Source organism: Paralichthys olivaceus, chromosome 13 (assembly GCF_024713975.1).
Source record: "Paralichthys olivaceus isolate ysfri-2021 chromosome 13, ASM2471397v2, whole genome shotgun sequence".
Classification (NCBI taxonomy): domain Eukaryota; kingdom Metazoa; phylum Chordata; class Actinopteri; order Pleuronectiformes; family Paralichthyidae; genus Paralichthys; species Paralichthys olivaceus.
In genome coordinates this window covers 24,983,693-25,001,423 of record NC_091105.1, presented here as the reverse complement: position 1 = coordinate 25,001,423, position 17,731 = coordinate 24,983,693, and the positions used below count along the sequence as shown (strand labels likewise).

At 42.3% G+C, this 17,731-nt stretch overlaps 2 protein-coding genes across 2 annotated transcripts; both read right to left on the bottom strand.

The window, feature by feature from the left end:
* Positions 1-2,124: 2,124 nt before the first annotated feature.
* Positions 2,125-10,798, bottom strand: LOC138413558 (uncharacterized). The gene is made up of 6 exons (XM_069537639.1): positions 10,166-10,798; positions 9,933-10,068; positions 8,705-9,764; positions 7,680-7,816; positions 4,545-5,318; positions 2,125-4,439 (listed from the first exon to the last, which is right to left on the bottom strand). The coding sequence occupies exons 1-6, from the start codon at positions 10,796-10,798 to the stop codon at positions 2,638-2,640; spliced, it is 4,542 nt and encodes a 1,513-aa protein (XP_069393740.1). The 3' UTR covers positions 2,125-2,637.
* LOC138413506 (uncharacterized) lies at positions 10,789-13,575 on the bottom strand. The gene is made up of 7 exons (XM_069537167.1): positions 13,404-13,575; positions 13,084-13,164; positions 12,893-12,979; positions 12,713-12,784; positions 12,563-12,622; positions 11,366-12,470; positions 10,789-11,161 (listed from the first exon to the last, which is right to left on the bottom strand). Exons 1-7 carry the CDS (start codon positions 13,435-13,437, stop codon positions 10,936-10,938), a joined length of 1,665 nt encoding a protein of 554 aa, XP_069393268.1. The 5' UTR covers positions 13,438-13,575; the 3' UTR covers positions 10,789-10,935.
* Positions 13,576-17,731: the final 4,156 nt, after the last annotated feature.

The following is a 17,731-nucleotide window of genomic DNA, read 5'->3' as shown; positions in this document are numbered from 1 at the left end:
GAGAAATGCTTTCCGCAGCCGAGGGTGTTTACCATTCCAAATGTAATATATCAATAATGAGTCAAGGGCTCTAAAAAATTATTTGGGGATGAGAACAGGAAGACATTGAAACAAGTAGAGGAACTTTGGAAGCAATGTCATTTTAATCGAGTTTATTCTTCCAATAAGGGACAGAGACAAAATCTGTTTTGCCTGATCAAATAAAGTGAGAAAATTTGATTTCAACAAGTTTTTGAATTCTCTGGTGACACAAATTCCGAGGTAATTAAATTGATCTTTCACCACCTTCAATGGGAGATGGGTATAGTTAAGTTTAAGAGCTTCCTTATTAATTGGGAATGGTTCGCTTTTATTTAAATTGACTGAAATTATCTAAGATCGTGAGGGCTTCTGGTAGAGAAGTGGTTGGTTTTGAAACAAACAGAAGTAGGTCGCCTGCATACAGCGAGACTTTATGTTCGACTCCTCCCCTCCATATTCCCTGTACCCGCCCATTGCTACGTAAGGCAATTGCAAGAGGCTCAATGGCAATTCCGAAAAGGAGTGGGCTTAGTGGGCAACCCTGCCGGGTCCCACGGTGTAAATCAAAGTATTCAGAGTAATGACTATTGGTCAAAACAGAGGCTGAAGGATATTTATACAATGTTTTGATCCAGGACAAAAAGACAGAACCGAAACCAAATTTTCCAAGTGTAAAAAAAAGATAGTTCCACTCTACTATATCAAATGCCTTCTCAGCATCCATAGAGGCAAGGCACTCTGAATCCACATGTTTGGGGGAGTACAGAATATTAAATAGCCGACGAATATTGTAAAACGAATGGCGTCTTTTAATAAAACCAGTTTGATCTGGCGATATTACAGAAGGAAGGATATCCTCCAGTCTGTGGGCCAAAACTTTGGCGAGGATCTTTACATCCGTGTTTAGCAATGAAATTGATCTGTATGAAGCACAATCTAGTGGGTCTTTGCCTTTTTTCAGCAACAAGGAGATACAGGCCTGATTGAACGAGGGAGGGAGTGCACCTGAGTTTAAGGAATCAGAGAACACTGAGCACAGGACGGGGACTAGATCAGCAGAATTTTTTAAAAAGAAATTTGATGGAAGCCCATCTGGGCCAGGGGATTTACCTGATTGCATAGAAGATATAGCTGCTGAAATTTCCTCCTGGGTGATGGGCGCATCCAGGTTATTTCTCAGGTCTTGAGAAAGGGACGGTGAGTCAAGGTTATTAAAGAAGTTTTCCATAATATTAAAGTCTGCTGTACAATCTGAAGAGTATAAATTTGAGTAGAAAGTTCTAAACTTGTCATTAATCTCTTTCTGGTCAGATGTTATACATCCATTATCAGTCTGTACTCCAGCAATAAATTGGTTCATTCTCAACCCACGCAGCTGAGTAGCCAGGACTTTGCCAGTTTTTCCACCGTGCTCATAATAGTTACTTTTACTCCAAAGTAAGATGCTTTAATGTAACTGGCGGATTTGCTGAGAGTGGTAGGTTTAGGTGAGGAGCGGTCTAATACTGCATCCAAATAACAATTGAAATCTCCCCCGAGAATTAAAAATTTAGAATTTAGATCAGGGAGTTCAGAGAAAAATCTATTGAAAAACTGTACGTCATCAACATTAGGCGCATGCACATTGGCCAAGACCACTGGCTTATTGTAAAGCTTGCCTGAAACATGGGTAATATGTCCAAATTTATCTGCTGTAATGTTGCAGGGCTCAAAAGGAATGTTTCTATCAACAGGGATGGCCACACCCCTGGCTTTCCTTTAAAGTTAGAATGGAAAAACTGTCCTGCCCAGCATTTACCTAATCGCCATTGGTCAGAATCATGCAAGTGGGTTTCCTGAAGAAAGGCTACCCCAGCCCTGAGCTTCTTTAGGTGTGAGAAGACTGGGTGATTTAATTCAATTCAATTCAATTAAATTTTATTTATATAGCGCCAATTCATAATTTACATTATCTCAAGGCACTTTACATTTAAAGGTCAAGACATTAAAACAATATTAACATAGAGAAACCCAACAGTTCCCACAATGAGCAAGCACAGGCGACTGTGGAGAGGAAAAACTCCCTCATTAACAGGGAGAAACCTCTGGCAGAACCAGCCTCAATGTGGGCGGTCATCTGCCTCGACCGGTTGGGGTGAGGAAAGAAAAGTAAGGGGGGAGGAAAGGAGAGATGGGTGGAAAGCGGGGGAGAGAAGAGAGATGAGGTGGAGAGAGAGAGACCGGTAACAATTTGGCACCATCAAAATCAAGGCTAACCATAACAATAACAATGTATAGATCTACAACATGACTAGATATATTAATGAATTGCTGAGTTATTGTAATAAATGAAGACAATGGTGATGGTGGTCGTTGTGGTCCTGTAGTCCCGGTGCCGGAGTTATCTGAAACGAGATAGAGAGAAGAGCCAGAGGGACTATGGGAGGACAAAGTGACACTTTGACATGATGACATGTTAAAACTAATAAATAAATAAATAAACAGGTGTGGGGGGGCAGAGAGACAGAGAGACAGAGGGAAGTGAAGAAGTCCTCAGTGCATGATGGGAGTTCCCCCAGCAGTCTAAACCTATAGCAGCACAACTAAGGGATGGTTCAGGACTCACCTGATCCAGAACTAACTATAGGCTTTGTCAAAGAGGAAGGTTTTTAGTTTTACTTTAAATGCTGGGACAGTGTCTGCCTCCCGAACCCAGAGTGGGAGCTGGTTCCACAGGAGAGGAGCCTGATAGCTAAATGTTCTACCTCCTGCTCTACTCTTACAGACTCTTGGAACCACTAAAGAGCCTGTGTTTTGGGAACGAAGTGATCTACTTGGATAATAAGGTGTTATCAGCTCTTTGATATATGAGGGGGCGTGATTGTTGAGGGCTTTAAAAGTGAGGAGCAGGATCTTGAATTCTATTCTAAATTTTACCGGGAGCCAATGTAAGGAAGCTAAGACAGGAGTGATATGATCTCTCCTTCTAGTTCCTGTCAGCACTCGTGCTGCAGCATTTTGGACCAACTGGAGACTTTTAACAGTCTTCATGGAGCATCCTGCTAATATAGAGTTGCAGTAATATAATCTAGAGGTTACAAACGCGTGGACTAGTTTTTCAGCATCCTGCTTAGACAGGATGTTTCTAATTTTGGTAATATTGCGCAGATGGAAGAAAGCCGTCCTAGACACTAGTTTAATATGGGGGTCAAATGACATGTCTTGGTCGAACAACACTCCAAGGTTCCTCACAGTGGAGCTGGAAGCCAGACTGACACCATCCAAAGTGACTATCTGGTCAGACAGTGTTTCTCTGAGATGTTTAGGGCCAATTACAACAACCTCAGTTTTGTCTGAGTTTAAAAGTAGAACATTTTGGGTCATCCACGCCTTGATATCTTTGAGACATTCCTGAAGTTGAACTAGGCGATTAAATTCATCATGCTTCATGGAAATATACAATTGGGTGTCGTCTGCATAGCAGTGGAATTGTATGTGGTGCTGTCTGATAATGTTGCCTAAGGGGAGCATATATAGGGTGAACAGTATTGGTCCAAGGACAGAACCTTGTGGAACTCCATGATTAACTTGCATGTGCATGGAGGACTCATTGTTAACATTAACAAATTGGAATCTATCTGATAAATATGATTTAAACCAGTGTAGTGCTGTTCCTTTAATTCCTATATGTTGTTCTAATCTCTGTAGCAGAATCTTATGATCTATTGTGTCGAAGGCTGCACTAAGGTCCAACAAGACGAGGACAGAGACAAGTCCATCATCTGATGCCATCAGAAGGTCATTGGTGACTTTCAATAGTGCCGTTTCTGTGCTGTGATGGGTTCTAAATCCTGACTGAAATTTTTCCAATAAACCGTTACTATCTAAGTAACCACACAGCTGGTTAGCAACGGCTTTTTCTAGGATTTTGGAAATGAAGGGCAGGTTGGATATGGGTCTATAGTTAGCTAAAACCTCTGGATCAAGCGTAGGCTTTTTAAGCAGAGGTTTAATAACGGCTACCTTAAAAGCCTGTGGTACGTAGCCGGTTAGCAAAGACATATTAATCTGATTTAAAATGGAACTGTCAATTAGGGGGAGGACTTCTTTAAAAAGTCTAGTTGGAACAGAGTCCAGCTGACAAGTAGTTGGTTTAGATGATGAAACTAACGAGGTCAGTTCAGGAAGATCAATAGAGTAAAATTTGTTTAGACATAAATCTGGTGCTATGGTTTCAGGACCAGACAATGAATCCGTGTTATTCACTGGGAGGAGGTCGTGGATTTTATCCCTGATGGTTGTAATTTTATTAGCGAAGAAGCTCATGAAGTCATTGCTTCTCAGATCTAGAGGAATAGATGGGTCAGTAGAGGTGTGACTTTCTGTCAGCCTGGCTACAGTGCTGAAGAGGAACCTGGGGTTGTTCCTATTTTCTTCTATTAGTAATGAATAATAAGAGGTTCAGGCATTTCTAAGTGCTTTTTTGTAATTTATAAGGCTATTCTTCCAGGCTAGGTGGAAGTTCTGTTGGAATATTTTTACATTTTCTATGTCAATGCCATATGTCAGGACAAGATCAAGAGTGTGATTCAGGCAGTGGGTCGGTTGATTCACATGTTGAGTGAAACCAATCGAGTCTATTAGTGATTTAAATGCTGAACTAAATCTGTCATTGGCAACATCTACATGAATATTGAAATCACCGGCTATAATGATTTGATCTGTTTTAAGGACTAGTTCTGATAAAAATTCAGAGAATTCAGAGTAAGGGGCGGGTGGACGATATATGATGACTATATTAATTGGTTTATGTGACGTCAGGCTTGGGTGGACGAGGCTGGTTCTAAGATTTTCGAAAGAGTTATAACTCTCTTTTGGTCGGGGGTTGATAGATAGATCAGATTTAAAGATTGCTGCAACCCCTCCACCTCTGCCTGTGTTCCGAGGAATGTGAGTATTAGAGTGGGTTGGGGGCGTCGCTTCATTTAAACCTACATATTCTCCGTCTTGTAGCCAAGTTTCGGTTAAGCATAATAAATCTATTTGATGATCAGTAATGAGATCATTTATAAGTAAAGATTTTGAATTTAGTGACCTTATATTTAATAAAGCGCATTTTATAGTTGTGTTTTTAGCTGATGTTTTGGCTGTGTTAATTTTGACTAAGTTTGAGTGTATCACCCCTCTCCTGTGTACTTTTGATTTAAAGAAATTAGGTGGTCGGGTGGCAGACACAGTTTCTATAGGACATTGTGATGGTGACTGTTTGAATAGAAGCGCAGAGAAGCGTGTAAGACTGCGACTCTGCCTCCTGGTCTCAACTCTGGATTGTCACGGTGTGGACTTTCTAACAAACGTCGTCATGTTTCTAGATATGAGAGCTGCTCCATCCCAAGTGGGATGAATACAGTCTCTCCTAATCAGACCAGGTTTCCCCCAAAAAGTTTTCCAATTGTTAACGAAGCCCACGTTGTTATCTGGACACCACCTCGACAGCCAGCGGTGAAAGGATGACGTGCGGCTAAACGTGTCATCGCTGGAAACATTAGGCAGGGGTCCAGAGAAAACCAGAGAAAATATGTAGCCTAACTAGTCAGACATCTTAGGAGTAACAGATCCATGGTGTAAAGATGAGTTAACATCACGACATCAAAACCAGATACACAAAAATATGAAATACAATCATGTTATCACGTAATTTCAACACACGTTTGTAGCGTCAGTCTCTTAGCAAGTGGGCAATGCTGAGGTAGGCTATAGTTAACTTATCAACAAAAGATTGATATAAACGGACTGACAAGACTATTTAACGTCACGTCATGAAAACTATGCATATAAATATATAAAACGATCATGTCCATTCATACTTTGACGTGTTATTTCACCACAAATCTTCTGCGTTACCCTGCGAGTGGTGCTAGGCAACTGCTGACACGACATTACTGTCAATACCGCGCTGACGAATATATAATATTAAGCAACAACCTAAAAACCAAACACAATCTCAACAAATAGCATGATGTTCATTCATTATTTAGTCCATAATTACCCCAAACTTAATTCCGGGCAGTTCTATCGCATCAACCAAGCGAATTAGCAGCAGCAGCGAACTAATGTTATCAGAAAGCAGGCTAACTTTTATGAAAATAAAACAACGTGTCTTACCTTTGACGAATGAAAATGACTTGAATGTTTGAATGATGCACAGCCCCTGTAAGAACACGTAATGACATCAACAATAGACAGTGAATATGCACGCTTTTATGACCGTCTGCCGTTAGAGGTTTGCCTGAAGGAAAAAAAGAAATATCGGAGGACCGCGAGTCTATAGAAAAAGTCGGAACAGCGCCACAGCCCGAAAAGAAGAGTGGCCAAAAGAATATTACATCCACACTGTGGTTCAGCACTATCATTGAAATGCATGTTAAAAGGCGTTCAGGTCGGTTTAGCTAAACTTTTCTCGAAGGCTGCACGGGAGGCCCGGGTTCGATTCCCGGCTAATGCAATAGACCTTTTTTTGTTTCATTTTATTTTTCCAGTTTCACGCTGAGGACCTTTCACGTGTTAAGCAAAGGTGATAACCACTACACTACAGAAACTGACCAACAGTGAATCCCCAGGGCCTGACACTGTTAAATACACCATAACCAACCCAACCAGAGTCCCATAAGCCGTTTTCTGAGAGGAGCCAAATCTATTTGCAAAGAATTTGCTACTAGGAGTCCTTTGAGATTTCAGAAGAGAGATTCAAAACTGCGTGTGAGGAAATTGTTGTTATCGAGGAACCACTTTGACAACATTCATGGTTGACAACAGTTATTATAGGCTCCCAATCTGGAGCAAAGCCTACCCTTGAGAGGTGGATACCGGCAGCATTACTTTCTACTTCATGCACGCACCAGTTGACCAATGATGCCATCCAGTGGATATAATCCAACATAGATCAACTTAGTTTTTAATGATAATCATCAACAACAGTAGCATCAAGCCAGTTAATAAATTAGTGTAAACAGGCTGTAGTAAACATTTTGATTTGAAATTTAAACAAGAGAAAATGCTTAATTTCATTTAAAGAGCAAAACACACAATAACTTTAAGTTTATTTCAAGGTTCAAGTCACGGCTCAGGTTTTTGTTTGACTTTTTAAAAAGAGATTTAATAATTAATAATTGAAACTTTATGGATCCCTCAAGGGGGAATTCTTTTTACACTCATTTTCATTTGTTTATACACGCAGTTTAACCCACAATCCCCCACACACACAAAGGGCTCAAAGACATGCAAATTTGGAGAGAGATGGTAGAGTGATTTACACGTTTCTGTTTACTGGTTCTCACACTGTTTGTATAAATCAGCGAGTTGATCATATAATAATAATGTAAGTGAAACACAGCATGGACACAGTCACTGAGGTGGACTGAAAAACCTTTTCCATTTTCTTCTCCAAAGCTTTAGTCCAAACTTACTAAAAAGTTTATAAAAATACAGAAAATCCTGTTCTATCACTCAGACACAGTAAATCAAGCAGTAGCTAGTCTCAGAATCCAGTGTGTGAGCTCCTGGTACACCCACAGTGATTAAAACTCTCTTCTTGTCGTCCTGATGTGAATCACGCCGTATACGAATTACATCATCTGCCATTCCTCTGACGTGTTGCTGCTCTGGAAGTGTTTGTCCACCTGCAGACGGATGGCCATGAGGTCTCTGCTCAGCCTCCTCAGCTCCTCCAGGCCCGGCTCCACACAAGGTTTCTCTGGAGGAGTGTTCTAAAGATCTCTCATTGAGATGTGGCTCATGTTGTTGTTCATTGATGGGGCTGTTGGAAATTAAAAAGATAAAAGTAGATTTATTTGTCTCATTTGTTTACCTGTTATTTTGCAGGATTATGCAAAATACCGCTGGATGGATTACCAGGAAACTTGAAAGATGTGGTTGGAATCCCAGATATCCTACAGATCAGTCTTTGTAAATACAGGGAACACAAACTTATCAATGTTAGGCCTCAGTGGAAATTACTTTTCAAATTCCAGATCACTGTACAAGGCCACAACACACAATGACTTATCCTTAAGAGAACAGCGTGACCGTCCTGTCGATGTAGATATTGCACCAATCCTCGTTAGTATAGTGGACAGTATCTCCGCCTGTCACGCGGAGGCCAGTCGCGTATAGCCGTAGAGGACTGACAGCCAATCAGATTGCAGCATGCTGTGTCCCGTCTCTCCGGTGCTGCTGAACGCGCTGCAGAAGCCTTGTAAGACAGGGGAGTGGGTTTTATTCCCACTAGAAGCAAATATAGTTTATGTTTTCTTGATTTGATCAAATGTTTTGAACTTTATACAATTAAAATGGTATTTAATTCTATTTCATCTGTTTGTTGGGCTCATTTCCATTCTATGGTACACTTGTTTTTAATTCATTAAATACTTAATACAGTTCTGAAGCAAGGCTAACATGCTCACAAAAATAATAACACAAATAAAACACAAACTAAATATATATAAATGGCAGCGTAATGTTAAACATAACAGTTATCAATTGCTCAGTTTGGAATGAAATTGAAATAAAACACAAAGTCAAATGTGTTCTGGCTTTTATAGTTTTTATTCTTTATACAGAATTGACAATTAAAATAAACATAAACATAAACAACTGTCATTGTCATCTTTTTTGCACCATCCATCTATTTCGTTCAGCCTCAAACCATTGGGAAGCTTGGAACTCGCTCCAGGTCATCTCCTTGACCATGCCCTGTGCCTTGAAGAAAGAGAAAACTCTGGAGGGGCAGTAGATATATTTCCCTTGTACTCCAGGGAAGCAGGTGTGGACGTGAGGGCTGTTAGGGCCCTGCTTTAGAGGCTGGTGACAAAACCTGCACAGGCGACCGGATGGCAGAGGCTCTGTGGCGCTTCTTTTTTTCCTCTCCTCTCTGACCCTTTTGCACTCTGCAGCCCTCTTCTTGGCAGCATCAAGTTCCCGCTGGAAATATGGAGAAGCAGCAAAGTCTTGGAATGACATTCTGGATTCTTTGAGCCCTTCCTCGGCATACATCTTGAAGACTCTTGTGGAGCAGTAAAAATAATTAGCAGATGGCGATTGATAGTAAAAATGAACAGAAGAGCCATCGCCAAGGAAGCGGGACTTTGGCTGGCCACAGGCTAAGCAGTTCCTGGTTAATTTCCTCTGCGTCTGCGGCTGTTGTTGTTGCTGCTGCTGTTGTTGTTGTTGTTGTTGTTGTTGTTGTTGTTGCTGCTGCTGCTGCTGTAGAACCACTGCCACAATCCTTGCCACTGCAGCCCTGGTAAGTGTGTCATCCTGAGTGAGACCAACGGGGGGAGGGTTGATAGGGGCAGGGGGTAAAATTGCGACGGGCACACTGACTGTCTGGCTGCCTGTAGTCAAACTGTGCCACAACTTCCTTGTTTCTGATGCCCTCTCTGAGCTGGTGTTGAGACAGGAGCTGGTGTTTTTTAATTTGGCAACATGTTTCACATATCTTGATATGTGTTGCCACGTGGTGGGATGGAGGAGGCTGTTGGGGTCCCTGCACGCCCTCTGCACCATGGCAGCATAGTCCACATCCACTCGCCTCAGAATGTCTTTAGCTCCATGGTGCTTTATCAGCAGTTCATCAATGGCGGTCCTCATGGGTTCTGTCCACCGACTGTGGTCAAGAACCTGGATGAGGCCACCTGTTTTAACAGGTCCAGTGCGTTTGGCCCTTGGAGAGGAGGATACGGGTAAAGGCGTAACCCCTGGCAGGTCTGTAAAAATAAAGAATACGTTGAAAGTGTTGCTCTTTTGCTACAATTCAGGTGATTCATATTGTGAAAAACTTTAATTGAATAAAATTGTTATGCAACTGCATCATTAAATGAAATCTGTGAAACGAAGTGGGATATGAGGCATCGCAGATGAGTAATTTGAATTACCTGTATCCATCGAAGATTGACTTTCTGCTTTAACACCCGTCTGTTCCATGGTCTGGACACCTGCTTCCATGCACGGCTGTGAGGACAGAATTGGCACTGCTCCAATCGGGGGGTCCTGAGCACTGCCACTGAGTTCCTGAAATACATACAGTATTAAGCATAATGGTTTATGAGTCAGTGAGTCAGTCAGTGAGTCAGTTCATGATTCACTATTAGTGACCAATCTGGATTACCTGAGGGTCTGTGCCAATGTCAGCAGCAGGACTGTGGTCCATCTCAAGCTGGATGGGTGGCTGTATCTCCATGGCAACAGGAATTGAGCTGATGTGATGCTCTTTGTCCATGTCCCAGTCCAAGGCAACAGGGCAGCAGCCAGGCTCCACATACTCCAGTCCAAACCTCTCCCCAGTGTCCTCGCTTGAGAGGAGTAGCGTGGGATATTTTGCCCTTCCTGTGACACTCACAGAGGCTAAGTTCAGCTGTGCAATGAGCAGTGGGTCGAACGCAGCTGGAAGTTGTACACCCGGCTGTTTTAGGTCCACAAGCCTCTGGAAGTTCCAGCGCACCATCCCGGTCATGGCCTGAGCCTGGAAAAGTTCATTCGAAACCCGAGTTCCCGTGACCCACCGGGCTTGGTGTGCGTGGAAGCCCTCCTGCTGAGAAGTGCCTCTCACAGGGATCCAAACAGGTACGGCAGCTTTTTTGCTTTTGTTATAGTTGAGCTGCAAACTTCCACCGTACCTGTAGAGGATTCCATCCTCCACCTCAGGGTCGCTCAGACAGCCTCTCAATATGTGGACACGCTGAATCTTCCATGCCTTTAACATGGAGGGCTTAAAGAGAAGCACATCGTTGACATCTTTCATCGAGTGGAAATGATGCAGAACATCTTCTACTCTCCGCAGCAGTTCTCTCGGCTGTGGCACCTTCGTCCTGCAGTGCTCTCTCACATGCTGCTTGGTGGGATTAGCAGGAGAGATTCCACATGCCGTGTATGCCTCCTTCAACTTTTCCATGTCCCTCTGATCCACAACAAAGAATGCAGCTTGCAGTGAAACACGTCTAACTTGATTGTTATGTCTTTGTTAAACTTGTGTCTTGATGCACAGCTGTTTGCCAGGTTCCCGGATGTTGCCTCTGCCTCTATTGCTGCCGTGGTCCTCCAGCTGTCCCATAGGAGGTGTTCATGGAGACGCGGGTCCAGGATCTTGAATGGTGCACAGCAGTCCCTGACACATTAAAAAGAAATAATGTTATACAACTTAAAAGAATGACTGTGAATGTTTGCTTGCAGAAAAAAATGTGTCAGCGAAACAGTTAAACCTGAATTTGAAATTTGAGCAAATTTGAAAATTGTATCATCCTAACACCGAAATATACTTTAAATATAGAAATGTAATATTTTGCTGACAATCTGAACCACTCCTGTTTACCTGTCCACCCACTGGTAGTTTGCCTTCTCCACTCCTGCTGCAGTGTAGCGTCGATCCAGACCCTCGTACAATGGATTCAGGGACCGGTCACACTCAGACTGCAGCATCCCCCAGCTCAGGATCATCCAGTTCTCATTCATGATGGAATAGGAGGACATGGTGCCTGATGACAACACCACCTTCCTTGCCACCTTGCGGGTGTGATCTGCCCTTAAAGCCCGTCCAAAAGTCCCTTGCAGCAGAAGGGTGAGAAGGTGTCCCTGTCTCCTATACTCCTGAACCAGGCAGTCGACCAGATAGTGTGAGGAAATGGACACACCACACCAGCCATCGCCATCCGCATAATCTCCAAACTGAGCAGGAGTGTCCACCTGTCTAAGAAGCCCAGTGATGGTTTTCTGACCATAGACCCCTGCCTCACCATCCCTAATGTTCTGTACACTCGAGAGGTAGGCCAAATGAGCTCTTTCATATTTAAGGTGAAGCACCTCTGTCAGCTGCTTGCTCATATCGTCCGCTGATCTGCCACTGCGTCTGAGCTCATCCATGACAGATTTACAGATGGCTTTTTTAAATGTCAGGAATGCTGGCACAATGCTGCTGATGCGCTGTGGTAACATCTCCAGCCATTGGGGCTTATCCGCGTGCCAGTACTTCTTACAAACCTTACATGTGAGTCGTGAAGCTAAAATGTAGTACTGGCCAGTGATGCCTACTATGACCCTTGGCCTTCCAATGCCACTAGAAACTACCAGTGGATTTGTACAACCATGAAGGCAAGGCAAGTTGTAGTTGTTCCTCACCCTGTCCATGATTGCATGCTCTGGCTTCCAAATGAAAAATGGATGAAGATGGAAGTAATGTGGTGAGGGCAGTTCAGAGATGGTGTCTATGAGCTCAGGCTGAGGTGGATAACGCCACAGGGACAGCATGTTCATCAGGTGACGTACTGGACGCGATCCTGGCCATAGACCTAACGCCTCCATCTCACACTTCATCCATACTTTCTGCTGGTGGGAGCAGTTCCACCGCGCAACATCCTGATCGTAGCCTGGGACAGAGGCTGATGGCTGCCTGGGCTGGGGCGCAGGAGTTTGCAGAGGTGCTAAAAAACACAAGCACAAAAAACTACAGTAAAAACACAGACAGAGAGCAAATTTTAAATGTAATGCAATTAATGTGACAACAAAATCCTACCTTCATCAAGGACGATGTCCCCTTGTGCCTCCACAGGATCCACATGATGCGATGACGCATCTAGGACAAGGAATACAAAAAAATGAACACATAAAAAAAATGAACACACGATTGAGCTCTTCTCTTTCAAAATATTAATTGAATATTTACCTTCCGACAGAGATGGATCCGCTTTATTCTCGAGCTCTACAGATGATCCCTGCGGCACAAGCTGTCCATGTGCTTTGAAATCAAAAGATAATTCAATTTAACAGTTACCCGATGTCATTATTAGATAACATTACAGGACACTATTAATACTAGGTCTGACAATGTTAATTTGTTTCTTACTTTGGCTCTGCACATTAGGTGTTTGTTCTATTCCAAGTTGAGCAGCAATAGCAAGGAGCTGAGGAGGGACTGGCAAGGTGGTTTTGGCTGTGGCGATGGAATCAAATGAAAAAATAAAATAAAATAAAACAATCTCACAATTTGTACACATTCAGGGTTCTTTTAAGTAAGAGGTAAATAAATACCATCACCTTTTTCTGAAGCAATCCGAGTGGGTTCAACCGTCTCGCCACATCTGGACACAGTGGCAGTTGTTGCCATAGCTCTTGGTGCTGTAAAGAAACCTTTGCGTCATTTTTCTGACACCGTCAATCTGTCTTTACATGCACGGCGGGAGCGGCATTACAACATTGAGCTACAATACAATATAATAGAAAACAAACCATCTGTTTATCAAAGATGTTGCATGCCAAGCTGTATCTAAGATTGAATATCAAATCTACTGTTTCACACATGCCAAATGCTTGAATAACAGTCGAAAAAAAGCATGCAGAAATCAAAAAACACTTACCACCGTTGCTGACACATGTGTTTCTTAAATTCATGGGAGAACACAGGCATCAGAACAGGCCGGAACATGGCCAGAACAACGAACGAGATAAAAAGGCACACATCAGAACAGGCCAGAACATGGCCGAAACAACACACGCGTTGACCAATGGGAAATTCATGGATGGTCAAGTGTGCGGACAACACAGCACTCTTATTCCACTCAGGGGGAGAAAAACCTGTTGTTTGAGATTCATCTGTGACTTTGGGAAGTACTGCTGAAGGCCCTGAAAGCACAAAGGATGTGAGACTGTTATCATCAATAAATAAACTTTTGATTCAAGTCATTTTAAATGTCAAACTGTTTAATACACTGGATCCACCTACTTGGTTCAATGTTATATTTAGATGGTGATAGATGTCGCATGTCTCTCTCCAGCTCAACGTCCTCTTCCATCACTAGGAGATTGAACGGTCACATTAATCAATTGTTAGGTACATTTAATGCAGACATAAAAAATATATATCCATTTCTAGTGTGCATATTCACCAAGTGTGGTAGATGCCAGCGAGGTGGAGGAGGCTAATGTTGTGGGGACTTCTGCAGGGGGTGGACAGGTCTCAGCCCTTTGTTGGCTCAGAAGGTACTGCTGCAAGTTGTACATTTTACTGTTCTTGACGCACTTTACACCCAGGATAAATGCAGCATAGCCGTCAGCTCTTGTCTCCCAGATCTTCCTCCAAGTGTCTCTGGCCCTGGCTCCAAAGCCCACGATGTTGTCCCCCTCAGATGCCACTGGTGAGGAAGGCTTCCTGGAGGACAGGTACGCCCGCAGGTCCATGATGTCCTGGAAGCTACTTGCATAGTCCAGAAATGACAGGAGGCTCTCCTTGGCATGTCCCTGGGGATTGAAGGTCCCCTCTCTCTCCTCCTCTTCAACCTTTTTCATCAGGAAGATGGTGTAGCCGACGTCATTCTCCAGGAGCCACTTGAAGGATTTTCCCTTGTATTTGCCAAACTGGAGCAAATACTCCCCCATCACCTCCACGCGGTCTGATACATCCCCTCCTCGCTGAAAGACAAGAGTGAGGGCGTTGGTCCTCACGAGCTGGTGACTCTGAGGGGCAGACTTGTCCTGAAGGGAGGGATTGTTTTTGATCCTCATGGCCTCATCACTGGGATCCTGTCGCAGATGTCCAGATGGACCCTTCCTGAAGGATACTGTCTGTTGTCCAGGGAAGATATTCAATGTCTTCTTCATTATCACCTGTCCAAAGTACAATACAGATTTTAGAGTAATATTTACAAATATATAATAGGAATATTTACACAATTTGCACATCCACACAGTGTTGTGAATATTTTGTTCTAATATCTTAATGAGAGAGTAAAAAAAGAACCACAGACCGTAGCTTGATGTCTTTGCGCAAGGAAGGAAAACAATTAACAGATACAGAAAGTATAAGACTCAATGTTGCCCTGACTAAACAAAGTGAGTGACTGAGGTTTTATACATTTAGGATGGGAGGAGTGAGGAAAGGGGATGACTTTGGTCACATGACAAGTGAGGGGACAGACATATGACACTTAAAACAGTTTTCCTAAACAATAGATCAAAGTGTGCTTTATTATGCAGAAGAGGAAGCCCCCTCTCTGTATTCCCGAAGTAGTTGAGGGTGTTAAAGTAATGAAAAACCCATTGAAGATTACACTTAAGGATTGCTGGTCAACAGGCAACAGGAAAAGCAATAAACCCCCCCAAGGACATTTGGTGTTACATCCCCTCAGTAGACTGTATGCTTAGCTGTTTTCTCACCTGACCAGATAGGTTTAACTTCTAACAGACAGGAACAGTTGATCAAGCATCAAAGTAATCTGATACACGAGTGAAAGACTTGAGAAGACAATTCCCGCAGTACAGAGGATAGTGTCTCAGAAAGGTCAGTAGTGGAAATTTTTCCATAACAGAGTCACAAAGTGAACTTTTGTAATGACAAAATCTGAAATCTGAGAATAATCTGAAAGAAATATTTTCATGCACAGAAAGTGCAGCTGGATACCCATCACCTCAGCCTCCTCTTCTAAACATGTAGAAGAACCTATGTTTGCTTTAAAAAACTCAAAATATGATTTTTTTTTTCCATTTTGGGCTACTGTAAAAACATGTGCGTGTAAAATGTAGCCGGCATCGAGAGAGGAGACTCCTGATGTAAATTTAAAGGATACATTCTGAGGTATTTTAAATAATAATTCTTATACTTGGGTAAACATCCATCCATCTATCAGCAATATAAGTCATTACAGTTTAAGAACTTATATTCTATCACTTCCAAAAGAAACAGAAATATTTCCACCTAAATCTTTCATGCAAAGAATTCACGCAATGATGGTATAAACAATTAACAGCTTCAGTAAAACACAGTAAGAAAAGTTGTGAATCTAGAGAAAAGAGTGAAAGGTTCTGGATAAGTGTCAGTGAGAGACTAAAAAGGCCTCCAGATATGTACAGACTGTAAGAGGTCAGGATGTAAAAACCCACATACAGTATGTAACACCACTGTACTAAGACACCTCCACCAATACCACTGAGAAACATGGAATGACAACTTGAAGAAAATAGCTTGACTTACAATTGAGTTGTGTTGATCAAACTTGATGATAACGTCTAAAAAAAAACTTGATACTGTACTTTACTGTTGCCGCCAATGCTCTTCTTTGAATACAGAGATGTGAAAACGGGGAAACAGCGCCAATAAAATACACTTGGTTCACAAGTGGCCAAAAATATATTACATCCGTAGCGTTAAGAGACTACCATAGAGAATGAATGAGAAAAGTTAAGGAGCAGGGATTTCCGGTTCCGCTGTCGAAACGGGGAAACAGCGCCCCCAAATTACACTCAGTGGCCAAAAATATATTGCGGCACTTGGATCATGTTACGTGAGTCTGGGTTCAAATCCGGGTGAGGGTGGTGGTTTTTGCTAAATTTTGGAGCATTTAAATAAAAGTAAAAATAAGCCCCCCCACCCCCCCCATAGTAACTGGATGTTACCAGGAACATGTAATGGGCCTTTATTTTGAAAATAAGCCCCCCCCCCATTATAACTGAATGTTACTAGGAAGTCTGTACAAAGCCTTTATTTTGAATATAAAAATAAACAACCCTCCCCCATTGTAATAGAATGTCGCAAGGAAGTCTGTACAAAGCCTTTATTTTGAAAATAACCCCCCCCCATCCCCCCATATTACAAGGAAACATGTACAGAGCCTATGTTTCAGCGTATAAATAAGCCCCCCCACCCCCCCAATAGTAACTGGATATTACCAGAAAACATGTAATGGGCCTTTATTTTGAAAATAACCCCCCCCCCCCCCCCCCCCCATAGTAATTGGATATTACCAGGAAACATGTAATGAGCCTTTATTTTGAAAATAAGCCCCCCCCCATTGTAATAGAATGTCACAAGGAAGACTGTACAAAGCCTTTATTTTGAAAATAAGCCCCCCCACCCCCCCATATTACAAGGAAACATGTACAGAGCTTATGTTTAAGTGTATAAATAAGCCCCCCCACCCCCCCAATAGTAACTGGATATTACCAGGAAACAGGTAATGAGCCTTTATTTTGAAAATAGCCCCCCCCATTGTAATAGAATGTTACCAGGAAGTCTGTACAGAGCCTTTATTTTGAAATAAGCCCCCCCATAGTAATAGAATGCTACCAGGAAAGCTGTACAGAGCCTGGTTTTTCAAAATATAACCCCCAGATGGTTACAGGATGTTCCCAGGGAGCTGGAAAAATAGTGGATTTTCAAAATAAAACTCCCAAATAGTTACAGGATGTTCCTAGGAAGAGTAAAAAAAAGCTAGAATTTCAAAATAAAATCCCCAGATTGTTAAGGAATGTTTCTAAGAAGCCTAAAAAAAGCTGGACTTTCAAAATAAAATGCCCAAATAGTTACAGAATGTTCCCAGGAAGCCTGAAAAACGCTGGATTTTCAAAATAAAACCCCCAAATAGTTACAGAATGTTTCCAGGAAGCCTGAAAGACGCTGGATTTTCAAAATAAAACTCCCAAATAGTTACAGAATGTTCCCAGGAAGCCTAAGAGATGCTGGATTTTCAAAATAAAATCCCCCAGATGGTTAAGGGATGTTCCCAAGAAGCCCAAAAAAGTCTGGACTTTCAAAATAAAAACCCCAGGTAGTTGCGGGATGTTGTCAGGATGCTTGAAGGAGTCTGGATTTTCGAAATAAAATCCACAAATAGTTACAGAATGTTCCCAAGGAAGCCTGAAAGTGGCTGAATTTTTAAGATTAAATGCCATGGATGGTGATCAGACCTTATAA